Raw genomic sequence first — 25,575 nt, forward strand, 5'->3', positions numbered from 1 at the left:
ATAACACTGAGTGGAGAGGAATAAAAGGAATAAGCCCACAAGCCTTCAGTCATCTCGCAGAAAAGAGAAGACACAGGAATAACCATGCCTGAGCCAGTCCCTGAAGGTATGCAGACTAGAGCATAATTTATAGTAATTATTATCAAGAGTTGGTTGCAGTGTTGATGCTTGAGTTTTACTTGGTCTGTAATGATTTTTACCAAACTAAAATATGCATAAAAAAGAACTATTATTGAATTTTGCATGAAAGATTTGCACAAAAAGTGCAAAAAGAAAAAGTTTAGGTAATATAATTTGCATTTTTGAAAGCACTGATGGATAATGACAAAAGTGAATTAAAAAAAGTTGAATCGGTTACTTAGAAACCACCTCCCACAGCCATGCACCACATCACCAAAAGTAAATGTTTATATTTACTGCAAGTGCAAAAAAGGTGAAACAACATGGAACAACAGCAATCAACTAAAATGACAACATTTATAGGTATTTTTACTCTAATATTTATTAATGAACTTATTATTTCGAAGGTCAAAAATTGCTCCGCTGCCTGTTGTTAGGCACCCACTGCCTGTGTGTAAATGACATCAGAGAGGAAGTCCCACATCACTGAGCACGATGCAATCCTTCTGAACTGTTGTGTCGCAACAGCTTTGCAAGTAGTGCTCCTCTCTGAGGAGGTACTACTTTATGGGAAATGTACCCATTTATTTTCTACAGGTTCAATCACAGGTGATATGTAAATTGCAGAAAGTGAATAATCCACATTTTATTGTTGTGATTCTCCATTTTGATCTACCTTTAAAAAATAAAGGTTGCTTGTTTACCTTTTTGTCAAACTTCACACTTAAATTATGTTGAGGTGATTCACACAATACTTATTTTATCTTAAATGTCTAAACCTAAAGATATAAACTTACTTTGTATCATGATAAATCATGATGTCACTCAAATGCAACACTAACTGAACTACAAGTAACTGTGGTAAAGTAGGTTCCTTCCCTGTCCTTGGTTTGCAGCTGTTTCTAAATTAACAAGCTACCAATACTTGAAATAATTAAGAAGGCTTAAGTTTCCTCAGCAACCCACCAGCTGTTTGCTAACGTGGTCAAAACAAAACTTGAGATTTTGAGAAGAGCCTTGAGGAAGCAGCCGTTGTCAGGTAACATGTAAAAAGAAACTACAATTTAAATGGAAAAATTACAAATATAATCGATACGCATTTGAAAATTACTGGTTTAGTTCATGATTGCAGGCAGAAGTTTTAAAGTTGGCTACGTGACATTGTGTTAAAACTTCTTTATGCAAGAAAAACATATCTATAAAGAGGGAAAATAAGTGAAAAGTAAAATGCAGTTCTTCATACACCCTTCCCTGTCATTAACCATCTGCTTGACAAGCACAGAAACAGTATCGAGCAGTTTTAAATGTGCAATGGTGGAAGATACCAAAGAGACAAATTAATGGCTTACAGCCAGGATGAGCAACAGATTTTAGTGGATTTATTAACTTTAAATATATTAAAAGCAAAATATGTTTTTTTATTTAAAAGGTGCTGTATCATATGATCTCACACAACAGTATTTTCATCTTAGACTTCTTGATTTTTACAGTTAAATCCTAATTAATCAAAAGGCTATATTCATCCTACACAAACAAGCTGAGTTGAAACATTATCTGAAACGCTTCACTCAATAGAAGCCAAATCCTGCCCTCTCCAAGCAGCTAAAAATACTCTACATGAAGCACTGACATTTTGCACGTTTTTTTTTCCTTTTAAGTTCATCTAGTTGTATCCCCACCCAGGTGGATCAGGTTTTACTTGACCATTTCTGCTGTTCTGACGTATATAAATCATTATGTAATCTGCTGCTTTTACGCAGAGAGTTCCTTCCTGATTAGCAGGCCTGCTGCTCTGGGCTGAATTTGGCGCCACTTCAGAACAGTCAATCAAAAGTTTGACAGTTTTGTAGCCAGAGGTCAGAAGATATGATATGATACATGGTCATAATTCCTTTCATCGCTGTGTCTTGATGAAACATCGGGATGGAAAATAGAACCATGACTGCTCTGTGAAGCTTTTCCACTTCCTCAGAACGGTTCATCTTTGTCAAGACACATGAACCTTAATGCAAATTGATGATATGATTAATTTCCTCTTTGAATGAATGAATGAGTTTGTCTTTAAGTCACTCTCAGACATTTGGCCTTTGATCCTCACAAGTGTGAATGCTGAATGGATCAAAGTCTTGTGAAGGAGGCTGTAACATGACAGCAATAGGGGGTCCCTTCAACCACTTTCCAAACTGTTCTTGTTTTTGCAAAAGAGAAAATAAACAAAAACAAAATTATCTTAATTAATGAATATCTGTCACTAGGTACATTAGGCCTTTGCATCAGAAATACACAATTTACTAAATATTTGGCATAAATGAAATATTTGCTGGAAATGGTTTTCATGATAAAAATAGTAACATCATCTGCAAAGAAAAGAATTTTTGATTAAAAAAAAGACAGTAGCATTTTGCCTTCTATTGCTAAATTATCACTGTAAACAGTTAGTGTACATAAAATTGCAGGTTGTCGTTAGCCCTGCTACCCAATATCTATCTTTATGTCAAGTCATTAAATACACAGTAAATCTGACTGTCAGTGCAAGATACAGGAGATACAAGGATGAAGGCTTGCAGCAGAAAAACTGACTTCCACAAGCAGAAGAAAATAAAAAGAATTCACTCCCTTAAGAGAACACAAGCATATTTGCAACCTTTTTGTATTTATACCAACACAGCAAAAAAAAAAAAATGATATTAGCTTCATGTGAAAGGCTGTGTATGTCCCACAACCTTGCACATGAAATATCGTAGTCTCTGAGGATCATACAGGCTGTGAGGAGCAGCTTTTCAGAAGTGCACTGCCTTGTTTTACCCCAAACTTGCTCGAGATAGTCGAGATTCCTATCCCATGTGGATCATCATAGCAGATGCTGATGTAGATTTGCACTCAGTGCAGGTGGTAAATCCTCTGACAAGGTGTATAAAAAATTTACATCACTCTTGCTATGCAGTGTAGAATCTCTTTTATGTTCATATATATAACTCAACTGCAAAGCAAACGTATATGATGTTAAATTGGAAAAAGTACATGAAACCCTTCACATCATTTTCCAAAATGTAATTCTTTACTGCAGAATCAATCAAAAAGAGCAGCTTTTTGGGTTAATAATGTATAACAATCATGAGAGTAAAGCACATAGTCAGTTTAGCCACACTATTCAAGGCAACTGTGTGCAACTTTAGAGAATGTGGCATGACTTCAGGGAGGTCATAAGAAACCGTCCCTGGCCTTTAGCAGCCCCCTCACTGACCTCCCAGGAACACTTGGGGAGTTGGATATATTATATGTCTCTATTTTAGTGAAGAATTTCTTTTTACCAGAGATAGGGTTCAACAATAACACCCACAGTGCTGCATTTTGAAAAAGATGAAAATGAAAATATACTCTCTATTTTAGTTTTTAAGTCATCCGTATGAGATGAAAATGATGGTTTTGAAGCCAAGACAGTTTGGTAAAGAGTTAAGAGAGGGTTCTTTTCATATTTTATCAGGCCATAAATTAGATTTACTGTTGGGATTATCAGCGTCAGCGTGACATCTGATATGGGCTTGAACTCTTCAGAAAACTATTTTATAGCTGCTACTTTCAGGCGCCTGAACCCCACAAATGGAGTGGAATCAAAAGAGATGCTGACGCAACATTTCTTTAAATACAAATACCTTTTTTTTTTTGCTGTATATTTTGATAGAGTGAATAATGTTCTTCTATAAATGTCACCAATCCTTTTTTTCTCTTTTTTTCAGCAAAACCAGAGGGGCAGGGTGAGTCATTTTTATTTTTCTGACTGACTTTGCGTGCGCTTCAGATTATCCCAGCAATAAGACTTAGTGTCTCCCATTTTTTCTCTCACGTTGCTAACTCAGCTGTTTGCATTGAGCAAACAGAGACTCCAAATTCCAATGAGTCATAGCCCACTGAGCACCACATCTCTGCTTTTAGGTAAACGTCATGTCAGGAGAGTATCTTCATTCAGTTTTCACATGCTATTATCAGCAACTGTGATGAATGGCGTGTGGGGCATTTCTCTAAGAACATGTTTCGCGGCGCATGACATCATCAGTGAAAATGTTCATTCAACCATGTTGAAATCATGGGAGAGCACAGATAGAAGGAGAACCACCTATTATCCCACTTTAGGAGGGAGCTGGACAGAGAGAAGAATTAGTTTGCATTTACAAGTTTTTAATTTGAGTTGTGGAGTCGATCAGAGTCGAAAAAGTAATTTTTTTTAGTTGTAAAGGGGATTTAGTTCTGCAAAATTATGAGCTAAGGTGCAAATGAGTGAAATAACTGACCTATAAGTTTATCCAATTGAATGTTAAATAAACGGAGCAGCTAAAAAAAGGTTATAGAAATATTTTTCTTACTTTCTTTTAAGAATTCTCAAAAAAATAAAGTTTACATGTATTTTTTCTTTCTATGTTTTATTGCATGTTAATAAGAAGCAATAAAACCTACTTTTTTCTCAAGAGAGTTAAAATTTAATTCTTGGAACTCCTGTATTTGGTTTGCCCATTTGGGTCAAACAGTTCAATCACACCCATACATGAATTCTGTTCACAAATATACAATTTCCGTTTCCTCCTCTTTTAAAAAACCAAATGGCATTTGCAAAACAATGTGATATTCAATCCTTCTTTGAATTCCTTTAAGCAATTAAATAATATGGAGGTCGTTCTATGCATCTTTTAGATAAACCCCCAGCAGATGGAGGTAAGACACTACACTGACAGTGATTGCATATGGATGCTCTGACCACACATGCCACATATTGTGTAAAAATGTGTGATTCCATAAACATCTGAATGTATGCACTTGAATGCATACATGTTTCAAAATGTGTGGTATAATTTGTATCTTTTAAGTCTTCATTGTCATTTTAGTGATGGATATTTTTAAGTTAAAGCCCCTTCCTTAACAACACCTCTACTCTTCACTGACAGTGACTGACCACAAATGTGTGCATTTTTACATGTTTTACACCTAACATTGATTTTGATTAGACTTTGTGGTACTGAAGTCATTTTGCTTTGGGTTTTTGCAGTGCCATTTGAAACAGAACCATTAAGCTAGTGGATGACTAATGGTGTTGAGAATTTCTAAAGACCAATTTTTGTTCCCAAAATGAAATAAAAGATCCTGAAAACCCCTCTGCATATTAGTATTTTTAGCTAATTTCCTCAATGTTCTTTAGATGCGCCCCCAGCAGATGGAGGTAAGTCACTGTCCTGGGAGTGATGCACTTTCATGATTAATGTCATGTATGCACACGGGAGTGCATACATGTTCCATCATGTGTGCCTATTGATTTATTACGTCTAAAACATAAATATTGGAATGAAAAAATGTATTTGGAATGACTTTAGATTCTGAAATTGTGATCATTTCAAATGGAATGACACTTGTTTTTTAGCAAGTTAAAATTTTTATTGTAATTATTTATCCTTTGAGTGATTTTTGTTTTATCCATGTTTGCTCTAACAATGTTGTTTATCGATTATTGATTCTCTTTGTTTATAGAGCTTTTGATCTTGCCTCAGCTATACAACGATGTATTCATTTATTACTGCAGGAAACAACACAACTGCATCAATAGACTCATTGTACTGCATGTGCTTTTATCTGAGCCGTGTTTGTCAAAGTTGCAGTTTTTGTGCTTTATGCTTTTTGCTTCATCGTTGCTGTTTCCGTTTCGTTTGCTTCCGTGTCTGCTGCAGATTCAGACGATGGTGGGGATGGTAAGAAAAGACCAAAACATACTTAGAACGTGTGAATGTCACCTAAACTATTTCTTTGTCAGTGATGTATAAAATGTAATAGCAAGTGTAACAAATTATTTGAAATAATTTTGACAACTTCCTTAAGGGCTGCTCTGAGTTTTTTTTTTCTAATTTAATTTTAATGATTATAGATGCGAAATATTCAGATGTCTAATCAGGTAGAAATTTGAAAGGAATTATTCTATCTCGTGACCTTGAAGTAAGACAACAACAGGAGCTGTATTTGTAGTACTACACTACCCAAAGTTCCTGTTATGTCAATTCTGTTAAATTAGATAACATGTTTGATGGTTAAGTCCCTATTCTAAGTTTTGCTTCAAAGGTCACAGCTCATTAAATCCATTGCCAATAGTTTGATGCTGAGGCTTTACAGCTCAGGTTTTATAATGAAATTGAAAGACCGCTGTTGTTGTCAGTAAACTGCACCTGTCGAAGTTCTTCAAGATGACACTTGAGTTCAAACTCTGCTTTCTGCTAACTGACCAGGAGAATACTGTTTGGGCTGTGCCCCGCCTTTGCCCAACAGGGTTGGATCCAGCAGCCAAAAATCTGAAGATGAATGGCTGGTTAGAAGATATGAAAGGGCCAAGGGTTCAGCGAATGGAGAGCTACTGATTACTTATGGGGACTTTCAAGTGTCTGTGAAAGGTTCCATAGTTAAGAGGTAAACAGAGACATTTGGACCCTTGTGTGAGACTGATAGGAGTAGGTCATGGCTTCTGAGAAGTATTTTATCTTCTGTAGAGCATATTATCACATGATAAGAATTCAGCGGTTCAACCTTGTAAAATGAAATACAGGAACATGTCTAACATCACTAATGGGGCAGCCATGCAGATGACAGTTCTGAAAGGGAATTGACAGGTGAGCAGCCTTCTCTAACCTGTAATGCGTCTTCACATCATGGCTGCTTCATGGAGGAGATTGGTCACTTCTCTGTTAAACCTTTTCACCAAGAAAACAGATCTAAAACAACCAGCATTAGGCCATTAAATGTAAAATCTTGGGTTTGCCCAGGATGTCACCCCTATAAAATGTGGAAATGCAACTACAGCCTTTTCTGATTCTGTTTTTTTTTCCTGCATCCCCCTTTTGTTGCAATGACTGTCCATCACTAAAGTAGGCTCTGCAAGTCCTGCTTTTGCAACATTTTCCCAGAGGACAAAAGTGAACTGTAGTTATATGCAAGTAACAATGTAAGAGTCAGAGCACTATCAATGGTGGTTGCCTCTGTCTTTAACTCAAACAGTGCATGGATCAAAAATTCATTGGAAAATCAACCCAAAAGTGGCTTCAAAGAAACGTAGATACCAAACAATTATAGAACCCAAACAAAAAAATGAAAAAGGAGCTTAGGTTTGACCAAATAAAAGTTAAAAAAAATCTTAAACCTATCATTTTATGAACAGTCATGATTTGATTTTTCTTTTAACGACATCCTGAAATTAAAGAAAAGTCAAAATACAAAAGAAAACTGTGGGAAATTAATACTAATAAAGTTCAAAAGTTGAATCCTTCTGCTGGTGGCAGATAACCAGCAAATCCACCAAAGTGACTTTCTATTGCTCAGAAATGGCACGAGAAAAAATTTGTCTCAGCAAATCCTCAACAGCTCTTGTTCACCAAGTGGTCCCATTAGTTAACATTCAGACCTGAAAAATAAAAACCAGTAAAGAGGTATCTGTTTAACAATCAATTCGTAGTCTCTGTGTATTATTTATTAGTCAAAAATGCTCAGTTTTAAAATAAAAAAATGAGACAGAAGAATTGTTTTATCTTCACAAATTGGTCAATATGCCATTATTCAAATACTAAACCCATCACAAACCTTTTTAGAAAGCTGTTTCTTTTTTAAATGATTGGAAGAGAAAGGATTTTGTGCAAAATATAATATAATAGAGTTTTAACTATTACCGTACACTGTAAGAAGGCTGTGTGTGTTTACAGAGGCAAGTAAATTCCATGTGCAAAATCTACTTTAGCTTCTATTTTTGAAATTTATGATTTGTTTATGACATGTTGGGATCGTCAGATGGTATTGCACTACATTGCAGCACATTTTTAGAGAGTAAAATTTCTGCGGGAAGGGCTTAGCATGCCAAGACTGTTTACAACCCTATCTGCTGGGGTATAGTGTCTGTGAGGATTATCATCACTTGAAGATTGCTACTGAATACTTTCAGCTGGTTCATGCCACAACCTAAAACAATCTTCAACAATCTTTTGCGTCTTGCAGCTTCGTCTTGCAGCGTCTTGAGATGCTGACAACACAAAAATGCTATACATTGTAGATATTGTGTCAGTAATACGCTGGGACTTTAAAAAAAAAACAAACTGAAACAAGTCCGTTTGAGGTGTGATGTACTTTCGTTTTTTTACAAAAAGATCAGTCCAAGGGAAGTTTTCAAAGTTTTTCAAATTGTTTAATTGGTGTTTTATGATCAAATCAACAGTAATCAACATCAACATAGTTGATTACTTTGCTTCTTAACAGATCTCTCTCATGATCTTGTCATCATGAATAAAAGTGTCAACAGTTGACTGTGTGCAGTGTTTATTTACATATTTTACAAAATAATGATTTTTGTGATTTTTGACTCCAAACTTGGGCATTTTTCCACACTGTCCATTAACGGTGCTGTTTGAATTTAGGAAAACAGTATTGTTTAACGCATTAGTGTCTTTTGACTTATGGTTAAGTACTGTATATGTCAAATAAGTTACTTGTTTTTCCTGTAGCTCAGCCAAACTAAGCAGTTGGGGGTACATGTATGTTGAAACAAGCCTCAATGTGTTACGATGAGGTTCCATGAACATGTTGCCATGATTTCATCTTATGGATTGTAAATGGGACAAAACTGTCTTTGAAATGGTGAAATTGTAATTAGTAGAAAAATGATAACCTATCTGCAGCTTGTCAGATAATCAAGGCATGGCAAATCACATAATACAGCAGATTTTTGTTACTGTTTACAAATCTGTATTAAAATGCAAACTAAGACTTGTAGAATTTGAGATCAAGCTAATAAAGATATTAGCTTAAAGAAATAAAAACAAATGTGTTACCATCGCTCATATGTAACAGTAATGTTCACTTTGGAATTGTCTTTCAAACAATGTGTCGCTTGACACCACATTTTCAGAAATGGCCTTGAAGAATGTTGAATAATCCAACAAAGCAGAATCTCCATGTATTAGATTAATGTCAATCTCTGTCATCCTTTCTGAACGTCCTTTAAAAGCATGTTTACTTTTGAAAGGGTACAGCTGGTGGAACACATTGGGCCTGGTGCATTTATTCTCTATCAGATTTCAGTTGGAATTTGGGACATTCAAAAACTAGCAAATTCTAGCTAAAGCCTATATGTGGCATGATGAAAATGGATCCAGGAGACTGGGTTACTAATTTTTATTACAAGATTCTAAAACCACAATTAATAAGGAATTGTTAAAACACACGCACATATTGAAATAAAAAAGTTCAGTATGCTGAGGACCTGAATGGCTAAGGGAGGTGGAGGCTCCTGAAGTGTGTGCTCATCACACACACTCGTGAACCCTTCAACCCAAGGAAACATTACTCCAAACCAGGGAAGGCCTCCACCACAAACACAGGACTGACACCGGGGGTCCTCAGCGGGGTCCTTAGCCAAAATTAAGGACGGCTTAAAGGCAAGTGCAGGGCTTGACCATGGCCGACTTACCAGACAGAGACTCTGTTCATCGTCTAGGAGGGACAAGATGAGCCAACTCATCCTGCCATACCTATTTGGCCCAGAAAAAAATGTTTAATTTGCTTTGTGAACATTCCTGCATGTCTTCTACAGAACATGAAACATGTTTTAATTCACCACATTTTCACTTAATTTGTGTGTTCATTAGCAGTGCTGTGTTTGTGTCGTATGCTTTATTTTGTTGCATTTGTGACCGTAAACGTTTTGTGATTTTCATGAACATAATTTGCTAAATGTAAGGATTTCCCAAACTTCTTTCATTTTGTAATGCTTTGTTTCAGAGCCACAGTCAACTCAGCTCACTGGACTCTTCGTAGAGAAACCACAGAGCAATGTAGTTGCTGTTGCAGGTGGGACACACCCAGAAATAAAATGTCAAGAATTACTGTATTGAACTCACATAATCTCAATGGCAGGATCGGACGTCACAATTATTGCCAAGGTGGACTCGAGCACCCTGACAAGAAAACCCACTATGAAGTGGCTGAAGGGCAAGTGGCTGGACCTTGGTAGCAAAGCTGGGAAACATTTTCAATTCAAGGAAACGTACGACAGAAATACTAAGGTGTGTACATTTGGTCTGATCCCACTATTCCAGAGATATCCAAGGAAACTGACTGACCATAATTTTCTGTCATAGATCTACACTTATGAAATGAAGATCGTCAAAGCAGTCCCAGGGGATGCTGGGGGCTATAGATGTGAGGTGACAGCTAAAGACAAATGTGACAGCTCCACCTTTGAGGTGTCTGTGGAGGGTGAGTGTAAATGGCCCACTAAGACTGTCTCCATTTCTTTAAGCACTGTTGTTTTGATCCAGTCCAGTAACAAATGTGTGTTTTCTGCAATTTCTCGTGATATAGCTGCACACCAGGAGGAGCAAGCAGATATTTTGTCTGCTTTCAAGAGAGCGTAAGTGCTTTGCAATTCGTGCTGTGTCAGTAGTCTCTTTGCTGGGAAAACAAAAAAGGGAAAGTGCATTTGCAGGCTATTTATAACAGGTTTTTTCTAGTTCATTTGCATATTGCTGTATACTTTACTTAAAGGGTTATCATAGCAGAAGATGTGCCTGGCTGCAACGGTTTAGTGCAATTTATGTGGGTTTCTTTGCATACAGGGATGCTGGAGAAGACGATGGAGAACTCGACTTCAGTGCCCTACTGAAAGCCACTAAGAAGTAATTTTATAATTTTAGCTGCAAACTAATAAAAGCAGCTGAAGTCCTTTTCACAAGCCCCTCCTTTTTTGACTGACAGAAAGAAGAAACCTGAAAAAGAGGAACCGGAGACAGATGTGTGGGAATTGCTTAAAAGTGCCCACCCAAGCGAGTATGAGAAAATTGCCTTTAAGTATGGCATCACTGACCTGAGGGGTATGCTGAAACGTCTGAAAAAGATGAAAGAACAGCCAGTAAAGCATAGTGAGGGTAAGTCGTGTCAGCAAGGGATGAAGGGGGGGGGTCAAGAAGTATCTGATGCATGAAGAAAAGACCACAGAAGACTAAGAGTTCAAAGATTTTCTAAAGTGATAGATAAACCGTATATCTCTCTGTACCTCTAGCTTTTCTGAAGAGGCTTGAATCTTGCTACACAGTGGATAAAGGGAAGAAAATCGTCCTGTCTTGTGAAGTTCTTGATCCAAACGCCCAGGTCAAATGGTTGAAGAATGGCCAGGAGATTAAACCCTCAGCCAAGTATGTGCTCAAAGGTTTATCCTCACACACTAATAAGTCTTTATGTCATTGTTTTAGTCAATGCTACTGCTTAATCAAGTTCATAGATTTTCCAATGCCGTTTGGCCAAAATGGCTAAGTTTACATGGACATAATGGGTAGTGCTTCAAAAATATCCATCTAAAATTATCCATGCTACAAAGTCATACTTGGAGACGATTCTGCCATCACCAGGTTTTATTTTTAGGCAGTCACAAGAAGCCTCCCAGTGGGTTAAGCAGGTCTCACTGCCAAGACATCTTATGCTGCAAGCATGCTAATGCATGCACACCCACAGAAAAAGACCCCTTCATCTAAATTTAAAGTTGAGAAAATGGAAAACTTGGTCCAGAGTTTGACCTGTCCAGCATGACAAAAGTTAAATATAAAGAGAGGATGTGCTTGAAAACCATGTATTGATGTCTGGTACATTCCTTGTTAAGGTACGTCATGGAGGCAAATGGGAACGTCCGAACTCTCACCATCAACAAAGCCAACCTGTCTGATGATGCAGCTTACGAGTGTGTAGTTGGGGAGGACAAGTGTTCCACAGAAGTTTATGTCAAAGGTGCTCTCGTGCTGCAAGTCACGCGCTCATGAATTGTATAAAATGTTATGGCACAAGTGAAGTGTTAACAAATGCTGTTGTGACTTCAGAGCCTCCAATAACCATCACTAAGCTGATGGATGATTACCATGTGGTTGTGGGCGAAAGAGTGGAGTTTGAGATTGAAGTGTCTGAGGAAGGTGCACATGTCGTGTGGTCAGTAAATTTCATATTTTATGTGTTGTTTCAGTCCTTTTTGTGTAGCCCACACTATTTTACTAAATTAAAAAAACATTAATCTGAAAAAACAAATCTCCATGTGTTATACAATAGCATTTGATTAATATTGCATGTCCACAAAGTCTCTTACACTTCAAAATATCTGTTTATCAAAGCACGTACACAACAGTTCCTTTTAAACGCACATATGTCTTACAGAGATTAATGTAATTTCCCTTTGAATGCAAAGCCTGTGCCTATTTTCTTTTAAATTTCAAGGTGCTTTGAGGATCAAGAGCTTCACAAAGACAAAGAATCCTCGAAGTACCGTTTCAAAAAGGATGGAAAGAAGCACACATTTATTATTCTAGAGGCTACCCTGGATGACATTGGCATGTACCATGCTTGGACAAACGGAGGTCACACCAAAGGAGAGCTGGAGGTGGAAGGTGCAACCAATAAACAGTTATTCAATATGGATTTTCCTTTTAAAACTTCATGCTTTTTGACTTTTGCAGCAAGCACAAGATGTCCACACCATGAATCTCTGTTGTTTTCTGGCCCATGTCAGTTGCCTGCTTGATGGAGTCTCTTTGTGTATCTACTGTTATTCAGAAAAGGAGCTGGAAGTGTTGCAGGACATTGCCGATTTGACAGTCAGGGCAACAGAACAGGCGATGTTCAAGTGTGAAGTGTCGGATGACACGGTCACCGGAAAGTGGTACAAAGACGGAGTGGAGGTCTTACCAAGCGAACGTATTAAAATGACTCATGTCGGAAGGTGAGGATAACAGTGTGGAAGACTTTGAGGAAACACACACATTTTTTCCTTAACAGTGTAAAGCAGACTCTTTTCAGTTCATCCTGCACTAAAATGCGTTTTTCAGGTTTCACCGGCTGTTAATTGATGATGTGAAGCCAGAGGATGCTGGAGACTACACATTTGTTCCTGATGGATATGCTCTGTCACTTTCTGCTAAACTGAACTTCTTGGGTGAGAGGCACAGTGATTTATACACTGTGAGTTGTCCATTAATGACTGTATTAATAATCTTGTCAACTCTTGTCCTCTCTTAAAACAGAAATTAAGATCGATTATGTCCCCAGACAAGGTAAGTAGCTTTAAAATACCCAGAATTATCTCGATTTTCTACATCAATCCAGAGAATTTCCTTTTTCTGCAACACAGATCCCCCAAAGATCCACCTGGACACCACTGGAAACATGGTTTCCCAGAATACTATTATTGTAGTAGCAGGAAACAAACTTCGTCTGGATGTTGAAATCACAGGAGAACCAGCCCCCACTGTGGTTTGGTCCAAAGGAGAAAAAGTAAGAATTTAAAACAGGTCTAGTCTTTGGGAGGGAAGTCTGCATGCTACACATGATGATACAAATGCACACATTTTTTGTAAAAAACGAAATCATACAATTACAAAATAAAAGTCTTCACTAAAACCAGCGGCTGAATTACAAAGAAGATTAACATTTAAAGATCTAAATGCAACGAATCACTGAAAATGTTCATCTTACATAAGCAAAAATATTACTGCAATAACTGTATTGCTTAACTCAAACATGTATGGCATGTATGGACAAGAACAGATATTGTTGATTTCCATTTTTTATATGATATTAATAAAGGTTAAGACTTTATTTTATAATTTTCAACAAGTACAAAGAAAATGACATTCTAATGACTTTTTTTTGGCAGCAGTTTCTTAGTTTCAGTGCAAACGAATTTCCTTCACAAGGTGTCAGAATGATTAAGACGTTCAGTTAAAACTTAGTTAAAGGTATTATAACATTAATGAACAATTGATCGGCCTAGTGTTGAACATTCCAAAGCAAACATTGACATCAATCCAACTGTAACCTAAAGCTATTCTTCCACAAAAGGATAATCTGTTTAAGAAATATAATAAAAATAAGTGTTGAAATAAGGCACTCTTAACTCTTAAATTACCCTGCGACAGACTGGCGACCTGTCCTGGATGTCCCCTGCCTTCGCCCATATGTGGCCGGGATAGGCTCCGGCAGCCCCATGACCCCGAAAGGGATAAACAGAAGAAGATGAATGAATGAATGAATTAACTCTTAAATTCCACATTTCACATCAACAACATTGACCACTTTCATGTTTACTGTGTCTTAGTTTTTTAAAACTAATAGTATTTATAAAAAGTAAATCTTCCTCCCCTTTCTTTGCTTTGCTGTGTGCTCTATGTGATAATAATGGCCAAAATCCTTATTTCATTTCAGCCAATCACAGAGACAGAAGGCCGCGTGAGAGTAGAGTCCAGGAAGGACCTTAGCTGCTTTGTTATTGAGGGGGCAGAAAGAGATGATGAAGGCAACTATAGTATCTGTGTCACCAACCCAGCCGGAGAGGACAAGGCTATGCTGCTTGTGAAAATTGTGGGTAAGGGGCCGCCCTTCACCTCAAAACCTTGAGAAGAATAATGGCCTTTTTTTCAAATGAACTTTCATCCAATGTGCTAGTTCAAAACTTTTGTTTTATCTCAATTTAGATGTGCCTGACCCCCCTGAGAATGTTAAATGCACTGGAGTGGGAGAAGACTGTGCCACTATTGTTTGGGAGCCTCCCAAATTTGACGGGGGAGTGCCAATCAAAGGTAGAAGATTGAATTTTTTACCTTTACAACACATACGGTACATTTTTAGATGTGCCTTGAAGTCTAAATCTTAATTCTTTCTGAAAAACCATTTCTCCATCTGTATGTGCGACTGCTTTCTAAACTCATCAGGTTACCTAATGGAAAGGAAGAAGAAAGGTTCCTCCAGATGGACAAGGTTGAACTTTGATGTTTATGAATCAACCACATACGAGGCCAAGAGGATGATTGAAGGAGTTTTGTACGAGATGAGAGTGTTTGCTGTTAACAGTATTGGCATGTCTCAGCCAAGTCTGAACTCCAAGCCCTTCATGCCCATTGGTAAATTTATCCAGGAAACTTAATTTGTTATTTCTGAACCTTTTTCTGTACCTCCCTTTTTGCTCGACCCCTCTTTGGCAGCCATTCGCTAATCTTCGCTAAGTCTTTCTTCCTGTCACTTTCAGCACCAACTAGTGAGCCAACTCGCCTGACCGTCCACGATGTGACAGACAGCACATGCAGCTTGAAGTGGCTCGCCCCAGAGAAAATTGGAGCTGGAGGTCTGGACGGCTACATCATTGAGTACTGCAAGGAGGGAGGTAACAATGCTGCTTATTATTCATCATACCAGGTTTTAATATTTGATTATTAACTAAAAAAGATTGATAGAAAGTGAACGACAAAATGTTCAAACTATTGCTTTCTCTTTTTCTTTTTTTCTTAGGCACGGAATGGGTTCAAGCTAACACGGATCTTTGTGAACGACAGGGATTTGTGGTGCGTGACCTCCCTGTGGGGGAGAAAATTAACTTCAGGGTGGTAGCGGTGAACATTGCTGGTCGCAGTCCACCGGCGACCCTGGGACAGCCCGTCACCATCCGAGAAATTGTTGGTGAGTATGACAGATGCAATAGTTCTTATCAAAATCAATCGTTTCAATGTGTTTTATCTCCACATTCAAGAATCATCAGAGTTTCTCAACAAGCCATAAACACAGTCACAACTGCATGTTATCCCCTGGTATTAATAGCAAACCAATCTCTGCTCCAGAACATCCAAAGATCCGCCTTCCTCGTGAGCTGAGAACAAAATACATCAGGACAGTGGGAGAAAAGATCAACCTGACCATCCCATTCCAGGTTTGAGCAGCCATGTTAACCCAAACTAACATGATTGTAGTAATATGGAATAATACATTAAATTACGCTGTTACTTTTTCCTACTTTATTTTTATTTTTTAATTTGACATTTCAAAACGTCCCTTCCTTTCATGGCTCCTGGCACTTCCATGACCTCAGGGTAAGCCACGACCTGTTGCTACCTGGTACAAGGATGGTAAACCCATTGACCCAAAGATGGTCAATGTCCACAACTCCCACGTGGAAAGCATCCTCTTCATTCGCTCAGCAGAGAGAGATCACTCTGGAACGTATGAGCTGGTTCTACAGATTGAGAACATGGAAGATAGAGCAACCATTAACATAAGAATTATTGGTAAAGATTCTGACAAAGAAATTTTTTAAAACCCGAATGGAATTTGTATTTGATTAGGAATCTGAATGTGCTAAAAGATGTTTCTTCTGAACAGAGAAGCCTGGGCCACCTCAAAAAGTGAGAGTCACTGACGTCTGGGGCTTTAATGCAGCTCTGGAATGGGAACCACCCAAAGATGACGGCAACTGTGAGATTACCGGATACACCATCCAGAAAGCAGACATGAAGACCAAGGTGATAGAGGATGGCATTGATATTTATCTTTAATTAAATGGCCATAATTATTTAGGGCTACTTTGAAAAATAAACTGAAGTAGAGGATACCTTCCAAGGACATATCACTTATATTTATTGGTAATATGTTTCATTTTTTCTGTTCTCCAGGAATGGTTCACCGTTTATGACCATAACAGACGGACAAACTGCACAGTTTCAGACCTGGTAATGGGCAATGAATATTCATTCCGCGTCTACAGTGAAAACCTTTGTGGTTTAAGTGAGGAGCCTGGTCTCAGCAAGAACACAGCTGTTATTTCTAAAACAGGTATTTAAGACGAATGCATGTGCAAGACATCAACCGCTATATTTCATGTGTGGGTAGACTGTTTATGTTTGCAGTGCAAATTACATTCTGTGCTAGTAATGAATCTTTTTCTGCAGTACTTTTGTGCAGGATGACTCAATTTTTTTCCTTTTTTTTGTAGCCCTCGAGCACAAACGGAACCCTTACAAGGAGAAAGACATGACCTGTGCGCCCAAGTTTACTCAGCCGCTGGTGGACAGAACTGTTGTAGCTGGTTACAGTATGGCCATCAGCTGTGCTGTGAAAGGCTTCCCCAAGGTATACATTTATGATGGAACAGTCTGATAAGATGGTGATTTACAATATTTTCATGTGATCTAGGCAGGGTTTTTGCATTTTTTTCAACCCATTTATTTATTTTTTTACATTGTAGCCAAAGATTGTGTGGATGAAGAACAAAATGATCATCGGTGAGGACCCCAAGTATTTGATGCAGAACAACCAAGGAGTGCTGACCCTCAACATTCGGAAGCCAAGCACCTTTGACGGAGGCAAATACTCCTGCATGGCTGTCAACGAGTTGGGCAAGGATGAAGTGGAGTGCAAGCTGGCTGTCCGAGGTGAGACACAAAGATAGTGGAAAGTCACAACTACTCTTACGGGTAGATATGGGCTGTATGCGAGTTGAAAAATGGGCAAATCTGTAAAAAGTAGGAAAGTGATTGGCACAAAATGGCAAAATGGCTCAGTGAGCCCATAGAGTTAAAACGTTCATGCATATTTGTTCCATGTGTAGACGGAAGACCCATTCGAGTCAACCCCCGTACGGGTGCTCGTGACTAAGGCTTTACTGGTTGTTCGACTGTAATCTGTAATAAACAATAATGACAAAAATTTACCTTGGTTATGATGACAGCTGAAGCTGTATTTAAAAAACAATCTAACATTCAGATTGTAGAAATAAGTCTGTTACACATTTCAAATTGCCTCCATGGGGTAAAATCAAACATTTTAAATGTGGCTCATCATTGCTGTCTTCACCATATGCACACCAACTACCAAAACATAATATTTTTGAGCTTATTGTAACCAAATCTAATATGTTTTTTTTCTTCTGTTTTCCACAGTTCCCACAGAACCAGACAAGCAATGAGAAACTGAAAATAAACAATGTAAAAGTGATTATAACCAAATATTGACGTAAGAGTTAATGTCACCATAAAGTCATAATGAGTGAATCAAATAAAATTTATTGACAGATGCTAAACTTGCATTTTAATTGATCATCCCTCTTTTTTGTCATTGCATACACAGACACACAAAATTTAGTGGAAAAAAAGCCCTTATAGGTTCAATCACATTCAGAAAAGAAAGGACAAATTGTCAGAGCTCTTCACTGTGGTTAAAGAACCTTGGCACTGTGATGAGATTTGTGGCCGTCCTTTTCTCACACCTCCCTGGAGTAGCGTCCTCTCCGTCTACGGATTGCCACACCTGTACTGAACAACAGCGCCACTGCCAGGACACCAACTGCCACTGCAAGAGCTGTAATGACCCCTGTAAAATCAAACAATTTTGTCTCTGTCAATATTCAGTTTCTAACCCTTTGATGCCAAAACATGTGTGTTGTGCACTGAAGCAAATGTAAAATCCCCTCACCTGTGCTCGACCATTTAGTTCTCAAGCCACACTCAACCTCCATATCTTCTCCTAACACATCCCGTACCAGCTCAGTGAACATTGACAATGGGCAGGGGTGCAACCCATTGCATCCTGGCACAGAATTGGGGTGGGGGTCACGCCAAGTTTCATTGCGGTAATACATTTCCAGTGAATAGGATCTGTGAGTTTATTTGGATGAAAACAATGACATGACAAACATTTGCATGTTATTAGATGGCTTTTATGGTAGAATAGTTTAGTTTGCTACAAAATGCTTAGTTTTTACAGGATTTAAGAGGTGAAAAAAAGTGTTTTTTAAGTTTTGTGAATGCAACGACGAAACATGAGTGTGCTTGACTGTGTATGTGTGTGACCTAGATAGCATACTTTAATATGCAAGGAGAAAAGTCCATGAGGTAAAAAAAAAATGGAAAGAAGACATTACCCATCATACTCCTGGTAGAACTCAAAGAGCTGACAGGCAGCGTAGGGAGGAAGAAGGCCGTTGTATATGTCCAAAGCTGCCTGGAGGGTGATGAGTGTAGAATCATGCTAGAATTTAAAAAAAAGAGAGAGAACAAAAGCATCACAGTCTTTCTAAAAATATAAAATACCAGTTTGCAAAATAGACAATGCAAGTATCAAAACAATAAACTTACAGCTGAATACATGATGAATTTGAGCTTGCTCCCTTTCTCTACAGCATCAGAGAAATTCCTCAGGATGGCATTTAGTAGGATCCCTGGTAAGTTAACAGTCAACAATGCAATTCAGTATCCCACAGACACAAATACAACCCTCTGACCTCTCTGAGCATCTTCTCCTGGTTTTCTAATCATATTTTTCCCACTGGTACGTTACAATATTACTTTGGAAATCTCATTCCAGCACTTGAGCAGCCACATTTGAGACCCTTTTTTTTCTTTTTATTTTCTTTCTCATTTTTTCAGTACTAATGGTGCTGTAAATGAATTGCTTCTATTGTGCATCTCCACCTCCCAGGAGCCGGGCTTTCTCCTTCCGCTTGTGACTGTAAATGCTGTATGTGACCTCGAAGGATGCTATTCTTCTCAGGGTATCCAAGACTTCTGGAGTGGCCCAGCGAGGAAGAGTCAAATTATGAATTCTCTGCAAAAAAAAAAAAATACATATAGATATATATATATGCTTAAATTCCCTTTACCAAGGTTTTAAATAGTAAAAAAAAGGGTTACAGTGTCTCTATTATAACATTTCTATTACTCCATCTATTTTTGGAGCCAGTTGAAAGATAACAGATGCTCATTATGCAAGTGCGAATGAGAGTATTCAACCTGATGCAGAATCTACCCATACAATAAAGCTGTGATTATCATTTCCATGTGTTGTCCTATTCATGTCTGACTGAAAGTATGAAAATTATTTCCCAGCACATCCATTCCGATTAAATTCCTCTGAACTGGAAATGTGTGTAGGATAGCAGATTGCTGCATTCCTCTCATTGTATTTCACTTTCTGCAGCCTAAAATATATTTCTGATCATTTTTACATTACAGGATGATTTACATTTTACAGAGCAGGAAATGAAAAGCGCCATGCAACAGACTGGCGACCTGTCTAGGGTGTAACCTGCCTTTGCCCACGAGTGGCCAGGATAGGCTCTGGCAGCCCTGTGACCCCAAAAGGGACAAAACCTAATTTAGAAAATGAAGGAAGGAAGGAAGGAAGGAAGGAAGGAAGGAAGGAAGGAAGGAAGGAAGGAAGGAAGGAAGGAAGGAAGGAAGGAAGGAAGGAAGGAAGGAAGGAAGGAAGGAAGGAAGGAAGGAAGGAAGGAAGGAAGGAAGGAAGGAAGGAAGGAAGGAAGGAAGGGAAAAGCTCTAAAAGCATTTCAGGGCTTCTGTGAGACACACCTGACAGCTGAGAGTGTCATAGACCCTCCATATTTTTTTACCAACCAGCTTTGATACAGGGTAACCGGTGTGGTTGGAAAGTTCCTCCACAAAGTTCTGCAAGGAAACAGAACAAAACGTAACTTTAAATTAATTGATTCAAACAAAAAAGCATTAATTTGCGATATTTATTCGTACTTAAGTTCTTTGTCATTTGATGTGATTTGGCAAAACAGTTAAAAATTTGCTGGATGCTGGTCAGACAACACCAGTATGGGATTTTTACATAAAGCATGAAGGCACTCTGCTTCCAGCAGAGGGTGTTAAAATTCAACTAAGTACGCCCTGGCCTCATATCAGACACCACCTTAACAGGCAACACATGGGACACAGTTTAATTAAAACCCTATATTGTAATTCTTTATCTAATTCAATCCAACCGTTAATTAGTGTCAGCGAGAAAGTGGGAGAAATTGCACTGTGCAGCTTTTTGTAGCCACTGGAGTCACCATGCCTGAGAAAAACAGCGAGAGGACATGATGTCTACTGCATAACTAACACGTCCACTAGAGGTGCTGACTGAGTTGGCAGCAACAACTAAAAGAAATATTTTTACTTGGATTGGGCATTCACTATTTTAGCTAATTTACAAAGCAAAAAACTGAGTTTTTGTCTTTCTCACACTTTCAGTTGCATGGGCCTGGTGGAAAATGACTTCTGGAAATGTGATGCTGCACATCATCTGAGCTGCGTTCACAAGAGATTCTCTCTTTGAAGCTGCAGTCACACTGTCCTCGGGAAAGCACATTCAAGTGGCTGCTTCCAATGAAATGTCCATGCAAACGCACAAACATGCGTTTTGGGCTTCCGTGTCCACAATTCCCACATTCCTGCATAGCTACTCATGGATTTACAACCGTTTTCAGGCTGCATGTACAAAACAAATGGCCATTAACTTTGCAAGTCTAAACAGTTTAACTTTGACCAATCAGGGACTCAGATTTGGTAGTAACATGTTGACGGCGTCCTTTTTAATTCACTGTTTAAACTCTGCCAACTGTGCCAACTGTTTAAAAATTCATCATGGAAGATTAATTAATAATTGTGGTTTGTGTCCGGCTGGAATCATATGACACCAAGTCTTTCAGATATCAGAATAGAGCTGTGAAAGAAAAAGCCTGGAGCAAGATTCGCAAGATTTGCACCGCTTTGACATTTTTCCTGGTCCAACTGTAGATGGCAGACATGAGCCTTTTGCTACCAGTGGCAACAGAAAAGAAGAAAAAGCCCCTCCCTGCTTGTCCAGCCTGAACACAATGGGCTAAGTGTGCGTTCAGGAACACGCACTTAGTGCATTCCCAAACAGGCATTAAATTTCCGATGTAAATGTAGCTTTAGAGCTCAATCTCACCTTATGTGCCTTCTGGAACTTCTGGTAGGGCAAACTCTCAAATGTTTCAATCATCAGTGCTTTGAATCGAGGGCAGTTTTTGCCAGGTGACTTTAACAGCTTGAAAATCAAGACAAACATAAAGATATTAGTAGAATTCATGTTATACACTGCAGCAGTTCCAGCAAAAACAGTTTGAAACCTGCTGTATTCTATGACAGCAAAAAGGCTCAACTCAAACAGATGACTTTCTACAAGCTTTGTATTTAACTATGCATGGCTTCTGGGTTAAAGAAAGGAAATATTTATGCGGCACAGCAGCCTACCTTGTCCTGAACCCTGGGAATGGTGTGCACTGGAATTGGCCGCCACAGTAACTGGGGCATGATGGGAGGTGGGCGCCTGACAGGGGGAAACATACCAGCAAGGCAGGCTTGGGCACTCATGAGCGTGCGGTCATAGCTGGTGCTCCGGACATACAACTACATCAGAAGTTGAGAGTTTTCAGCAGTTGCTTCAGAAAATTGAGCTCAGCAAGAAAAAAAAAGCAGAAATGTCATTAGAAATTTAAAATGATTACACCCAAAATTAGAATATGGGGATGTACATTATTAAACACACACTGATATCTCTGCTGATTTATGTAAGCCAGCTGAGAAATGGGCCTGACAAACAGAGAAGTGGAGTCAGAGGAGATCCAAATGAATGAAAGACAGAAGGGGGGGAAAGATCTGCCTCGCTGTGATCTATTCTGACATAAGTCTTTGCTTGTCTGTATCACTCTGTCGCTCCGTGTCAGCTTTTACACACAGTAAACCCAGCTGATAAGCTTGGACGCCCATGTGACACAACTTTCTATCCCCTTTCGTGAAATTAAAACAAACATGGCAACACATGAAAAAAAGGAGTTGACATAGACTAAATGGCAGGTATAGAAAAAAATAAAAATTTTAATGGTGAATGCATGCAATTTAAAATAGGAAAAGAGCACTCAAAGCAAGAATTTAAAGAAGCAAAAAGCTTAGAGTAAGAGATGAAATGAGAGAATTGCACGTGAGAAAAAGCAAGGACAAATAAGAAAAAAAGGAGAAATCCTACTCTCATAATGACAGTGTGTTGAGCCTGGAGCCCAGGGACCCTGCCAACTTTATTGTACATACTTGAGTGCCCATGGGCTGCATCTTCCCGCATGCTTCACCATATTACAAAGCCATTGCTGTGATCCCACCATAATGTGTCATGTTCATTGACTTAGTGTTTGCAGCTACAGCCATTGCAGCTGGTGCAATGCATGACAGCATGATGAGATGAGAAGAAAAAGGGGGGAAGATATAGCAATGCACGCAAAGAATCTATAAATAAAAAAATACTTTGATTTCACCCACCTCTCTGTGGTCATAATCCTCACTGAGGAAGTTACTGTAACGTCTCCGTAGAAATCTTCCCAGCTCAAACTGCTGTTTCATCCCCAACTGAAAGGTACATTTTTCATTTTTCTCCTTTTTTCCAAATCAAGTCATGATAAAAAACGAAACAAACACCAAAAAATGTTCCTCCTTCTCTTATGTAACCACCAGGAACTTACCTTCTGAAGTCCACCATGTTAAGTAACTATATCCTTGTAAATATTAAGCATGTTGCAAACCTCAAATTTGTGAATTTTATGTTGACTCCTTGATCTGAGGTCTTAATTCAATCAAAGATATCAGAATTTTTTTTTTTTTTTTACTAGAACAACATTGTGTACCTCAGTGAGCTGCCCAAAGCCTTGGGCCCACACTTCTTCTCCATGCGGATCATTGGGGTATGACTCAATGGGTGATCTATCTCCATGCCGAAAGACCTTAGAAGTGAAAAAAAGATCATATTATATTGACTTACATGCAGTAGAAATGCTTCATTCCTGAAGCACACACAGCCTAACTAGATGTTGTGGGTTAGAAAGTGATTGTCAAAATACAGTTTAGCTCAGGATTGATAGCAAGTTAGAGTTCGTTGAAACCTATGCTGGATCAGCTCCTTTTCCATTATCAACCTGAGGTCAGACATGTGGAGTGACCCAATTCACAGCTACAATTAGAGGGATTATGAATGCATGTGATTTACTCCTGAGGTCACTGAGATCTCTGAAGTCATCTGTAAAGTCTGACTGTAAAATGCCAACCATTACTAAGAGAAGTCAACAAACATTTCAAAGTCTGCATCAGTCTGTTTTGGAAACTCACTCAATTGTTGTCAGCCTCTCAGAGCTGAAGTTGGTTATCATCTACAGTAATCTTGCCAGTGTCAGCTTCCCTAACAAACATGCCTCCATCTTTGACATGGGTTTGCTTTTACAATACCAGATGGATGGACCTGTTTTATTTACAGTGCATGACTTTTACTTCTGTGCTTTTGTTCATTTAGTGTCTGATAGTGCAGCACATTATCATCTTATTATCTTTGTTATAAAGTCAGAGATTTTTATTTTTTGGGCATTTCATCAGTTTTTAAAAAAAGGATATTTAATTTACTCACTTAATCCATCATATTTTCACTTAAAGTTTATTATTTGTTTCAGGACTGTAAACTATTTGTAGATTCAAATAAAAACATCCATTTCTTTTTAAAAGACAAGGACTTTCTTAAAACGATTTTTACTGGAATGCTTTCGTAACTTAATCACTACAAAAGATTTATTGGAATATATAGAAAATATGTGATTCCATATGTTTCCTGTCTGAACACATATAGAAACATTTTATAATTTTCTTTTTTTCAACACTCAAGTGAATTCTCAAGTACTTAAATAAATACCAGGTTTAAAAAGTGACTACATAAATACATTTTTCTATTTGGACTGATGCTATGTAAAAAAAAAAATACCTAAATGATTTTACTACATTCATTGGTGTCACATGTAAAGAGATTGATGACCAAAGCTGCTGTCTGAGAGGGATATGCTTATGATTCATCAACAAAAATGCCTAATATTGCAAAACAGCTGCCAGATTGTGTTTAAGCCATAGTCTAAATCAAATAAATTATGCAAACATATTTTATGCAATGTGTTCTGTTCCATCACAACTGGATGTAAAACAAGAGCAAAAATCATGTTAGGATTGTACAAAGGTTTGCTAAAGAATGACTAAAAGTGGGTAAACTTACAGCAACGACAAATCTCAGTTGACGGGCTTCCGTGAAGCATTTAAAACAGAAAAGGAGGGAGCAGAAAAAACTTGTTTTCAGCGTTTGCATCTTCTTGTGTTGTTGGTCTGTGCTTTCCCTTGACGTCTTTCAGCTGATTTTAGAGCAGGACACAGGCAGGAAACGTTCAAATTAAAATGAAAACCAAATCCACAATTGCCTTAAAGGAAAAAGTACGGCGCAACAAATGCAATTTAATGCAGAAAACTAACAGCTATTTTAGCATATGATAACTGTTTTAGTTGAAATGTTGCAATGCAGTTGTTTATGAGAATTTCTTGAAAATAATTGCTTTCGAGTTTCTTCATGGTCCACCTACCTGGACTCCTCCTTTCCGTTTCTCCTCTGGTGCTTTAGCTCCTGCTACAGCCTACTCCATCGTCAAACAGCTGTCATCAAGGTTCCTGGTAGTTCTTTGCTCTGAAGATGACCTAACAAACTGCTAGTTAGACATTTGTGAAGCTGGGCTTGATCTTAAAGAACCATGTTGGGTCCCTTAACTCCCCTCCCAAGACTCAGTCACATGTTCAGAGGGTTTATAAGACCAGGACAAGGAAATGGGTTCTGTTGATCCACCCACCTGGCTACACAAATTGCAGCCCCTTGTATAAAAATACACATTTGCACACTAAAGCCCTGAGCCAGAGCTGCAAACACTCATTATAACATCCTACGTCAGCCTTTGTGAGTTTGGCCCCACAATTGCAGGGCCTGGAGTCTTTTTCCTGA

The 25,575-nt window shown here is 38.4% G+C and overlaps 2 protein-coding genes across 8 annotated transcripts; one reads left to right on the forward strand and one right to left on the reverse strand.

Moving 5' to 3' along the window:
• Nucleotides 1-18,015, forward strand: LOC101158891 (myosin-binding protein C, fast-type). 7 transcript variants are annotated; one of them, XM_004080332.4, is made up of 31 exons: nt 1-106; nt 3,858-3,875; nt 4,807-4,827; nt 5,309-5,329; nt 5,832-5,852; nt 9,910-9,978; nt 10,045-10,193; nt 10,269-10,386; nt 10,492-10,540; nt 10,746-10,805; nt 10,885-11,054; nt 11,189-11,321; nt 11,783-11,907; nt 11,997-12,102; nt 12,385-12,554; nt 12,721-12,886; nt 12,993-13,099; nt 13,188-13,217; nt 13,295-13,437; nt 14,368-14,527; nt 14,637-14,741; nt 14,874-15,062; nt 15,188-15,322; nt 15,448-15,615; nt 15,774-15,862; nt 16,022-16,217; nt 16,312-16,451; nt 16,602-16,761; nt 16,922-17,058; nt 17,174-17,360; nt 17,868-18,015. In XM_004080332.4, the coding sequence occupies exons 1-31, from the start codon at nt 85-87 to the stop codon at nt 17,891-17,893; spliced, it is 3,390 nt and encodes a 1,129-aa protein (XP_004080380.1). In that variant the 5' UTR covers nt 1-84; the 3' UTR covers nt 17,894-18,015. The 7 variants fall into 7 exon arrangements, with proteins under 7 accessions (XP_004080380.1, XP_011486397.1, XP_011486398.1 ...); XM_011488095.3 differs by lacking the exon at nt 5,832-5,852 and having other exon boundaries at nt 17,868-18,001; XM_011488096.3 differs by lacking the exon at nt 5,309-5,329 and having other exon boundaries at nt 17,868-18,001.
• Nucleotides 17,971-25,407, reverse strand: LOC101160600 (testicular acid phosphatase homolog). The gene is made up of 12 exons (XM_011488093.3): nt 25,166-25,407; nt 24,808-24,940; nt 23,408-23,503; nt 23,046-23,132; nt 21,987-22,142; nt 21,682-21,780; nt 20,292-20,387; nt 19,398-19,530; nt 19,062-19,144; nt 18,848-18,954; nt 18,400-18,581; nt 17,971-18,297 (listed from the first exon to the last, which is right to left on the reverse strand). The coding sequence occupies exons 2-12, from the start codon at nt 24,895-24,897 to the stop codon at nt 18,188-18,190; spliced, it is 1,239 nt and encodes a 412-aa protein (XP_011486395.1). The 5' UTR covers nt 24,898-24,940; nt 25,166-25,407; the 3' UTR covers nt 17,971-18,187.
• Nucleotides 25,408-25,575: the final 168 nt, after the last annotated feature.

Source organism: Oryzias latipes, chromosome 19 (assembly GCF_002234675.1).
Source record: "Oryzias latipes chromosome 19, ASM223467v1".
Lineage (NCBI taxonomy): Eukaryota > Metazoa > Chordata > Actinopteri > Beloniformes > Adrianichthyidae > Oryzias > Oryzias latipes.

Bases quoted from the DNA above. Each gene is read 5' to 3' on its own strand.
- LOC101158891 (XM_004080332.4), top strand. From the start codon at position 85: ATGCCTGAGCCAGTCCCTGAAG. The intron at 13,438-14,367 runs GTAAGAATTTAA...ATTTCATTTCAG, and splicing joins TTTGGTCCAAAGGAGAAAAA to CCAATCACAGAGACAGAAGG. The intron at 16,218-16,311 runs GTAAAGATTCTG...TCTTCTGAACAG, and splicing joins CATTAACATAAGAATTATTG to AGAAGCCTGGGCCACCTCAA.
- LOC101160600 (XM_011488093.3), bottom strand. From the start codon at position 24,897: ATGCAAACGCTGAAAACAAGTTTTTTCTGCTCCCTCCTTTTCTGTTTT. The intron at 22,143-23,045 runs GTGGGTGAAATC...CTTCTGATGTAG, and splicing joins AGGATTATGACCACAGAGAG to TTGTATGTCCGGAGCACCAG. The intron at 18,955-19,061 runs GTAAGTTTATTG...TTTAAATTCTAG, and splicing joins AATTCATCATGTATTCAGCT to CATGATTCTACACTCATCAC.